This window comes from Anopheles moucheti, chromosome 3 (assembly GCF_943734755.1).
Source record: "Anopheles moucheti chromosome 3, idAnoMoucSN_F20_07, whole genome shotgun sequence".
Taxonomy (NCBI): Eukaryota; Metazoa; Arthropoda; class Insecta; order Diptera; family Culicidae; genus Anopheles; species Anopheles moucheti.
The window spans coordinates 47,973,358-47,983,751 of NC_069141.1; the positions used below are offsets into that span (position 1 = coordinate 47,973,358).

The following is a 10,394-nucleotide window of genomic DNA, read 5'->3' on the forward strand; positions in this document are numbered from 1 at the left end:
TGGTGGGTGACATTTCGCGCACATGTTTTCTTCGCCATATAAAATGAAAGGCCCAGCCTAGCCAGTACGCTCGGGGAAAATATTCGTTCTGTAGTCTTCGTGGTGTGAGGTGCCGTCCGAATCTGTTCCTTTGTTCAAAATGGCTGCCCTCAGTGATGCTGTCCTCGATGCGTTGGTATTTGAGCATTTATCGAAAAAAGACAAAACGTTTGCGGCTGTATTCCAGAAAAAGTTCCAATCGGTAAGTAACTCTCGGTGCATATAAGTTTTTATTGGTGCATAGTGGCATTGTTCATGATTTATTCGGACGTTTTGGTTTCCACCACCCGGCATGCCGGATCCACGTGTTTTCAATGTGTATGACGCAGTTATGGCATGTACAGTCTGTATCATTGGTTTCTCTTCATATGTTCGATTAAATTGTGTTAAATGTATCGCTACTTCATTATGGCGCTATATTTGTTAATATTACCCAAATACTCAACGTGAAATTCGCCGTTTAATAGCCGGTGCATGGGGAGTCTGACGCCTTGCTTCCACCATGAGGTTTTCTTCTTCCATGGTCAGTGTGAGACCCCGCACCCTTCCATTGGCATCAGATGTAATTTAGAACCGCGTGGTGATAAAGACCTTGAAGCGTTTTTGGTTTCGTATTTTCAGAAAACTTCCGGGTTTAGTAGGAGTACATTCAGGCGAACTTGGAGAATATAATTTCTCTACTCCTTGTTTCATAATTACTACTCCAACATTATTGTTCTTTCGGGATCACACCTTAGTTTGGGATTGATGATTTTATTGATATTGTCACCTGTTTTGGTAATGATTCCAACAGTTTTAACACCCATTTCGGGGTTGCAAGTAGGAACGAACATAACCTAACAATGTGTGATATTTACCCATTTTATGCTTTATTTTTCATCCATTTTACAGTCCAAATTGCCGAAAGGAGCACCAAAGTTGGATGAAATAGTAAAACACTATCAATCCACTAAATCGAAGCTTTTGTTGAACAACAAACAAGAGGAAGAGGGATCCGATTCGGATGAAGAAGAAGAATCCGACGAGGAGGAAGAAACCCCTGCACCTGCGACTAATGGTAAAGCTGTAAACGGTAAGAAGGCCACAAATGGTTCAGCAGCTGTGAAAAAACAACAGGAAGAATCTGATGAGGATGAGGAGGAGGAGGAGGATGATAGCGAAGATGATGAGGATGAAGAGCCGGCTCCAAAACCGGCAGCCGTAAAGGCGCCCGCGATGAAAGGGGCAACAAAGGTGACACCTCTCGTTAAGAAACAACAAGAAGAATCAGAAGACGAAGATGATTCGGATGAGGACGACGACGAGGACGAGGAGGAGGAGGATTCTGACGAAGAGGAGAAACCTACCACTCAAAAGCCCCAGAAGCAAAAGCCGGCACTAGCAGGACAGAAACGTAAGGCAGAGGATAATGAGGATGAGGAAGACGATGAAGATGAGGAGGAGGAGGATGACGACGAGGAGGAAGAGGATACGCCTCCACCAGTGCTGAAGAAAGCCAGTGACAACAAGCAGCCCCAGAAAAACGAAAAGGTAGGGATAATTCCAGATATTTTGCATCAGTTTTATGTTTATATTCGGTTGGCAAGATTTGCACTTCATACTGACGTACCGTAGTGTTCTTTTGAATTGATGGAATTTGTAGAATTTGAGAACCCAAGAATGATGGTGTTGCTGATGTTTACTTTCCTTTATTAAGCAACATTCATCAATGTGTGCATATATCGAGATTTTTGAATACTTCGAAAATGGGTAAATTGCCGCGAAGTTGTGATAGCTTGCCATTTAGATAGAAAGATAGAAATAGAGAAAAAATGCACTTATTATTATCTTCCAAAGATAATAAAACATTGAATCGTTGTGTTAATCTTTAACTTAACGCGCACGGGAAGTCGAACACGAAGCATTTAACTTTTTTTGTTTTGTTTTGTTGTTTTTTTTCAATTACATGCCTGAGAAGGGAACCATTGTGTTTTCTCGCGTACAACAAGCAGATTCTGTTGTGATCTGCCATTGCATTACTTTTATTTACCTTTTGTTATTGAAATAGCCCAAAATTCTTGTTCTCTCGGACGGTTAGATTCTGCAGTGCTAACACATTTTCTCTATTTCTTTCCTTTCTATTTTCATTGCATCGCTTACGCCTGATGGTCTCTGGCACAGAATGACAGAAAGTCGTTTGGCGGCTTTGACAATCGCAACGGTGGCGGCTTTAAGAAACAGCAAGGAGGAAACGATCAGTACGGCGAGAAAAAAACATTTGAAAGCCGCCCCGGAGATTGGAATTGCGAGAGTTGCGGTCAGTCCAACTTCCAAAGTCGACAAAAGTGCTACAAGTGTGCACATGCCAACCCAAATCCACCAAAAACCTGGAGCTGCCCGAGCTGTAGCTTTGATAATTTCGCGACCCGTTGGAGTTGCTTCAAATGTCAAACTAAGAATCCAGATGACAACGGGGGTGGCAACAGAAGCTTTGGCGAGGGTGGTGGTCGTGGTGGTCGAGGGGGTCGTGGCGGTGGAGGCGGCTTCCGTGGTGGTGCCGGTGGACGTGGTGGTGCCGGTGGACGTGGTGGTGGCGGTTTCGGTGGCCGTGGGCGTGGTGGTGGTGGGCGTGGCGGGCGCGGGGGTTTTGGTGGCAACCGGAGTTTCGATTCTAGTGGAGCACCACCAAACAAAAAGATAAATTTTGGCGATGAATGAATGAACCTAGGTCCCCGAAAGGAACTAGTTCATAAGCAGCTACATTGAACGAGGAAAGATACAGCTTATTTCCTTCGTTTAATGTAAGTTTTTTTTTTCAATACATCGTTAGGTTTTTGTTTATCGGACAGATCATTATAACTCCTGCCCCCAACCCCCCCATCCCACCCCACATATAGCTTCTAAGAGAAGAAAATTTTCATAGGGTATATATGTGGCATTTACCAGGATTAGATACAGTTAAGGCTAACAAAAGTGTTCGTTCGATTCCTTGCGGTAGATTCAATTTATCGCGTGTATTGAAATCAAATAATTACTTGTAAATGGTATTTTCTTTATTGCAAGTTAAGCAAAAATTAAATGCAGAGTGAAAGGCATCAGAACAGAACATCTAATACACTTCAAAACTTCGAAAGATACCAGCATAACTCTTGGTATTCAACTGCATCTTTGCCTTGTTGGCATCGTATATTTCTTATTTTGTGGTACAAATAAATCATCATCTCGATATCAAATATATTTCATTGTTATTTGTATTTTTATTATATAAAACGTTATCATATCTCAACATTCTAAAATTAATAACAATCATTTTGTATCATTATTTTGTCTCCTTAATTTTATATTATATTTTGTCCTGTTCCATGTCAAGAGTAAGAATAGTTAAAATAACCGAAGAATGATACACTGTTTCTGTTTTTGATTACTCTACAATTATATACTAGCAATAATTTTGTGAAACATTACATTGTTCTATTTCGTTCAGGTCACCGTAAATGGCAAACCTCTGACTAATGGAAAACCGCTAATGAATGGAAATGGAAAGATAAGGCAAAGTGATTCTTGTGATGATAGTAGTTCCGAAAAGGATACTAAAGCTACTTCAAAACAGACGACTGCGGTGAAAATTCCTGTGAGGACACTAGCATCCGCAAAGAAGGCAGAATCGTCTGATGATAGCTCTGACGATAGTTCAGAAGAGGATTCGAAACCAACGGCAAAGAAACCTGCTCAAGCTGTTACACCGAAAGCTACCGCTAATGCCAAGACGCCTGCAAAGACAGCTACGCCAGCAGTTGCTAAGAAACAGCAAGAAGAGTCCAGCAGTGATGATTCTTCCGAGGAGGAGCAAGAAACATCCAAGAAACCAACAGTGGCTCCAAAAGCAACTGCTGCTACCTCAAAGAAGGCAGAATCGTCTGATGATAGCTCTGACGATAGCTCAGAAGAGGATTCGAAACCAACGGCAAAGAAACCTGCTACAGCTGTAACACCGAAAGCTGCCCCTAATGCCAAGACGCCAGCAAAGACAGCTACGCCAGCAGTTGCTAAGAAACAGCAAGAAGAGTCCAGCAGTGATGATTCTTCCGAGGAGGAGCAAGAAACATCCAAGAAACCAACAGTGGCTCCAAAAGCAACTGCTGCTACCTCAAAGAAGGCAGAATCGTCTGATGATAGCTCTGACGATAGCTCAGAAGAGGATTCGAAACCAACGGCAAAGAAACCTGCTACAGCTGTAACACCGAAAGCTGCCCCTAATGCCAAGACGCCAGCAAAGACAGCTACGCCAGCAGTTGCTAAGAAACAGCAAGAAAAGTCCAGCAGTGATGATTCTTCCGAGGAGGAGCAAGAAACATCCAAGAAACCGACAGTGGCTCCAAAAGCAACTGCTGCTACCTCAAAGAAGGCAGAATCGTCTGATGATAGCTCTGACGATAGTTCAGAAGAGGATTCGAAACCAACGGCAAAGAAACCTGCTCTAGCTGTTACACCGAAAGCTACCGTTAATGCCAAGACGCCAGCAAAGACAGCTACGCCAGCAGTTGCTAAGAAACAACAAGAAGAATCCAGCAGTGATGATTCTTCCGAGGAGGAGCAAGAAACATCCAAGAAACCAACAGTGGCTCCAAAAGCAACTGCTTCTACCTCAAAGAAGGCAGAATCGTCTGATGATAGCTCTGACGATAGTTCAGAAGAGGATTCGAAACCAACGGCAAAGAAACCTGCTACAGCTGTAACACCGAAAGCTGCCCCTAATGCCAAGACGCCTGCAAAGACAGCTACGCCAGCAGTTGCTAAGAAACAGCAAGAAGAGTCCAGCAGTGATGATTCTTCCGAGGAGGAGGAAAAAACATCCAAGAAACCGACAGTGGCTCCAAAAGCAACTGCTGCTACCTCAAAGAAGGCAGAACCGTCTGATGATAGCTCTGACGATAGTTCAGAAGAGGATTCGAAACCAACGGAAAAAAAACCAGCTCTAGCTGTTACACCGAAAGCTACCGTTAATGCCAAGACGTCAGCAAAGACAGCTACGCCAGCAGTTGCTAAGAAACAACAAGAAGAATCCAGCAGTGATGATTCTTCCGAGGAGGAGCAAGAAACATCCAAGAAACCAACAGTGGCTCCAAAAGCAACTGCTGCTACCTCAAAGAAGGCAGAATCGTCTGATGATAGCTCTGACGATAGTTCAGAAGAGGATTCGAAACCAACGGCAAAGAAACCTGCTACAGCTTTAACACCGAAAGCTACCGCTAATGCCAAGACGCCTGCAAAGACAGCTACGCCAGCAGTTGCTAAGAAACAGCAAGAAGAGTCCAGCAGTGATGATTCTTCCGAGGAGGAGCAAGAAACATCCAAGAAACCAACAGTGGCTCCAAAAGCAACTGCTGCTACCTCAAAGAAGGCAGAATCGTCTGATGATAGCTCTGACGATAGCTCAGAAGAGGATTCGAAACCAACGGCAAAGAAACCTGCTACAGCTGTAACACCGAAAGCTGCCCCTAATGCCAAGACGCCAGCAAAGACAGCTACGCCAGCAGTTGCTAAGAAACAGCAAGCAGAGTCCAGCAGTGATTCCGAGGAGGAGGAAGAAACATCCAAGAAACCAACAGTGGCTCCAAAAGCAACTGCTGCTACCTCAAAGAAGGCAGAATCGTCTGATGATAGCTCTGACGATAGCTCAGAAGAGGATTCGAAACCAACGGCAAAGAAACCTGCTACAGCAGTAACGTCGAAAGCTGCCCCTAATGCCAAGACGCCTGCAAAGACAGCTACGCCAGCAGTTGCTAAGAAACAGCAAGAAGAGTCCAGCAGTGATGATTCTTCCGAGGAGGAGGAAAAAACATCCAAGAAACCAACAGTGGCTCCAAAAGCAACTGCTGCTACCTCAAAGAAGGCAGAATCGTCTGATGATAGCTCTGACGATAGCTCAGAAGAGGATTCGAAACCAACGGCAAAGAAACCTGCTACAGCTGTAACACCGAAAGCTGCCCCTAATGCCAAGACGCCAGCAAAGACAGCTACACCAGCAGTTGCTAAGAAACAGCAAGAAAAGTCCAGCAGTGATGATTCTTCCGAGGAGGAGCAAGAAACATCCAAGAAACCAACAGTGGCTCCAAAAGCAACTGCTGCTACCTCAAAGAAGGCAGAATCGTCTGATGATAGCTCTGACGATAGCTCAGAAGAGGATTCGAAACCAACGGCAAAGAAACCTGCTACAGCTGTAACACCGAAAGCTGCACCTAATGCCAAGACGCCAGCAAAGACAGCTACGCCAGCAGTTGCTAAGAAACAGCAAGAAAAGTCCAGCAGTGATGATTCTTCCGAGGAGGAGCAAGAAACATCCAAGAAACCAACAGTGGCTCCAAAAGCAACTGCTGCTACCTCAAAGAAGGCAGAATCGTCTGATGATAGCTCTGACGATAGCTCAGAAGAGGATTCGAAACCAACGGCAAAGAAACCTGCTCAAGCTGTTACACCGAAAGCTACCGCTAATGCCAAGACGCCAGCAGATGCTAAGCAGCAGAAAGAAGAATCCAGCAGTGATGATTCTTCCGAGGAAGAGGAGGCAACGACGAAAAAATCAGCGGCTGCAGTTAATAAACTGTTGATGTCAAACGGCAAACGAAAAGCAAAATCGTCGGATGATTCAGATAGCTCCGAGGAAGAGGATTCAAAACCAGCAGCAAAGAAGCTTGCCACGTTGAGTTCAACTAACTCAAAATCTTCATTGAACCCAGCAAAGAAAGGCTCTTCAGATTCGGAAACGGAAGATGATGAGCCTTCAGAAGAAACAAATAAATCAACTATTCAAGTAGGACATAAAAGAAAAATGGATGATCAACATAACCAGAGCAATCCTCCAGCCAAGAAAGTAAATCCCTACAGCAACTTCGTTAGGTCTAGTGATCAGCAGGATAACTACAATAACCAGGTATGTCTTTATTAACTGAAGTTATAAGATTAGGGAAACAAATATTCGTTCGATTCACGATTCATTTAATCTTGTGATCATGTTGTGATCTTGTTGAACATCAAATTAGAGAAATATGACGATTAGGAACCATTGATTGTTTTTTGTCTTCAACGTGGATGAAACGCGAGTTTATTGTTATTTTTATTATATTAGATCTATACAAATCATGTTGCTTATATACAATAGTCACCCGATTAACAATATAATTTTCATAATTGCTTATCCCGCAGATTGAAACTCCACCCAACAAAGGAAATTTTAATAATCAGAATGGAAGCGCCAGCAGTGGTTTCGGTAGCGGACGCAAATCTTTCACCAACAGCGATGAAAAACGTGGTGTACAGCGGTTCCGCCGCGTACGGGAGGAGGAAATTGAAATTGATGAACGGCTAATGGATAATTCTTACGAAGCTAAGGTATGTATAGCACAAACAATATATAGTTGAAAAAATGTAGCACTGAAACGTACATAAATGGAGATATGAAATAATCATAATTTACGGTCACTCGCCGTTCCCTCGTACGTAGAAAGGATTGTAGAATGGTGGTTTTATTGATAAACTATATGTTTATGTTTCGATGGACGCTACTATAATTACACTTTTTATTTTTGAAAAAAGCAACGAAATACGGGCATCGGAATGTGTGAGATATTGTAGATTATGATTTCTTCACGCTCTCCATTCCGTTGTCACGTAAGAAGTGTATGTGAAGAAAAGAACACGGTCAATCACTTAATGTGTATAATCCTATCCTTCACACATGTCGATGTCAGCCAAAGGAGATGAACGCTACATTGCAAAGCACTAAAACGAAATCAAATGCTGAAGAAAATCAACCTAACGAACGTCGCGGCCAGTGGAAATGTACCGGATGTTCTACTATTAATAATGGAGTGCGCCGAATATGTCCCAAATGTAAAGTGGCACGTACAACTTGGAAATGTAAAGAGTGCTACGAACAAAATGTAGTGCTTGATCTTGAAAAGGATTCTTGCAAAGTTTGCAACACTGTCGCACCGTACGTTATCGGTCGGAATCTAAATCAGCGAACGGGGAAGTGGACTTGTTTGGAATGTAAGGCAACGAACAAAGAGCAGTTTGATGTATGTTTTTGTGCCATGCGATCTACCACAGTAGATACTAAAGACGGCAAAGTGAGGCCAATCAAATTTCCGTTATTGATGGGTGATTGGAAGTGTGTGGATTGTAAAAAACATAATTTTGCCAAAAACTTAAAATGCGTTCTATGTTATGCTCTGAAGCCGAAGGAACACTTACAGGAGGGAAATAAACGATGATCGTAAATATGATGTATTGCCAAACGCTTACGTAAATGTTACTTTCATTTAATATTAAATTATGTTAAATGATAATGGTTATAATGTGTTTGTTTCATTCTATTTTATCTTGCAGCAAAATGCATACGGTGCGTTCGGTGAACGAGCAAATCAGATTTTAAAGAACACGAAAGGCAAATCGTTCCGCCACGAAAAGACGAAAAAGAAACGTGCTGGATACCAGGGTGGATTTATAGATACATCTGTAAATTCTATCAAGTTTGAAGATTAGAGTTGCTTCGCTTATAAACAACGGCAAAATAGGGTGTAAAAAATTGTTCATGCTATTTATATGGAAACCTAGAATCACTTTCCTAATTGCGATAGGAAGTACGTTTATTTGCGATAAATAGTAAGGTCTCATATTGTTCATGGGGTATATTCCTGTGGAAGATAATATCATATGCCGCTAAACAATGATTTAATTTTTGCGATAAATTCAAAATATCTCGTTTAATTAACGCATCTTTTGTAAAACTTTATTCAAATCATTCAAACAGCGATGTACGGTTTATAACAAGTCAAGATTATTCACTATCCGTTCTTAACGTGTACGTGCGTACCAGTTAGCAAGCGTAACTGAAAAGTAAATGTTCACATTTTACGTACATTAAACGGATATTTATTTCGTTATAGGAGTTTGAATTATATTAGAATTTGAATGGCCTTTTATATTCTTTATTGCAAACGTATATGGTTATGGTAACAAAAGCATCCAATTTATATTGTTTTGTTCCGTTACAATAGTATATGCTGTATTAATAAATTATATTGATCATGTCAGAAATGATCAAATAAGACATGACAGAAAATTAGAAGTGTTTATTCGTGTATTATCTAGTAAACAACATACAATAAATATATACACAAGCTCTTACTTGATACTAATCAAGATAATCTGGGTTTTCTTGCTAGAAGTGTGGAATTGAACATTTGCTGAATTGCAACAAATAAGACATTGCGTAGCTAATAGTACATATTTCTCGATGATTGTTTTCGTAATTGCAACAGTAAATTAAAAACAATTCGCGTTAAAGTAGATGCTTTAAAGTGTATTAGCCTCTACCAACTCTACAACCGTAGCTTTCTCGTACCTGTGCAATGTATTTGAGATGATGCCATTGGAGTGCTCTTTACATGTTTCAACAGGGCTTGAGCTGTGCCAAAAATAATGAAGAGTTTTAGCGTAAAATGAAAGCAACATTTTTTTTTTTCAAATTACCACTATAAAGTTGAATTTAGTCTGAAAATTCTGTTTGTAACATCATGTTATTCTTAAAATTGCACAGTTCATTAAATGACAGAACAAAATTAAATAACCTTTCAGTAAACTAATATGCGCTATCTGACGATTATTTGACGGCCGTCGTTGTCAATTGGGAAACCTGAACCACGGGAAACTCTTGAGCAGTGCACCAACAAATTCAGGCTCATCTTGGTGAATCGTTTCAAGGTTTCATTTGTGAACCACATTCTACGACGAAGTGCTTGTAGATTGATTTTCTCTCTTTTAGCCGACGCTTACTATACCTAACCATCCAAGAGTGGACTCTCAAGCACACGCTAACCGTGTTCATCGGTGATCACGCTACTCCATCTCTCAATTCACCGTCTGGGTTCGCGTTCGTCGTTGATCCATCGTTCAATTCTTTCCCGTCTGTCGTCTCGCGTGGACGGCTCTCTCAGGTATCGTCCGTCGGTTCGGAATTTACCGTGCAGGTAAAAACTGTAGTGAATCGACCGTGTGTGCACCTTGCATCCTCGATACCTGACAATCGTCACCACTCATCGTCCGCTCTGTGCAGCCGGCTCAAAGATAGGTTGCCTTTTGGAAGATAAACGGGTCGCATTCCTAGCACTAACGCCATACGGTTGCTTTTCCGCATGCTAGACGAATTTGGAAGCAACTTAACTGTTAGCGTTCTGAAATCCGTTCTGCAGCGGTTTCCTTAAGGTGCAGAAGTTTTGTGTACCAGTGTGTTGGAGTGATTTTGTTCTCGGCGCTACCTGTGCGATCGACGTAAACATTACAGTAAGTAGGCTCATCTGCCCGAAGGCGGTTTG

General features: G+C 41.9%; 1 protein-coding gene across 2 annotated transcripts; it reads left to right on the plus strand.

Annotated features, from left to right (window-relative positions):
- Positions 1-56: 56 nt before the first annotated feature.
- Positions 57-9,217, plus strand: LOC128300435 (nucleolar protein dao-5-like). 2 transcript variants are annotated; one of them, XM_053036487.1, is made up of 5 exons: positions 57-241; positions 931-1,569; positions 3,503-6,949; positions 7,222-7,407; positions 8,407-9,217. In XM_053036487.1, the coding sequence occupies exons 1-5, from the start codon at positions 140-142 to the stop codon at positions 8,560-8,562; spliced, it is 4,530 nt and encodes a 1,509-aa protein (XP_052892447.1). In that variant the 5' UTR covers positions 57-139; the 3' UTR covers positions 8,563-9,217. The 2 variants fall into 2 exon arrangements, with proteins under 2 accessions (XP_052892447.1, XP_052892446.1); XM_053036486.1 differs by lacking the exon at positions 8,407-9,217 and adding an exon at positions 7,767-8,312.
- The last annotated feature ends 1,177 nt before the right edge of the window (positions 9,218-10,394 follow it).

What these genes read in the sequence shown, in the direction of transcription:
- LOC128300435 (XM_053036486.1), top strand. Translation starts at nt 140, where the DNA reads ATGGCTGCCCTCAGTGATGCTGTCCTCGATGCGTTGGTATTTGAGCAT. An exon ending in AGCCCCAGAAAAACGAAAAG is followed by an intron (nt 1,570 to 3,502) that starts GTAGGGATAATT and finishes TATTTCGTTCAG; the next exon opens with GTCACCGTAAATGGCAAACC. An exon ending in ATAATTCTTACGAAGCTAAG is followed by an intron (nt 7,408 to 7,766) that starts GTATGTATAGCA and finishes TGTCGATGTCAG; the next exon opens with CCAAAGGAGATGAACGCTAC.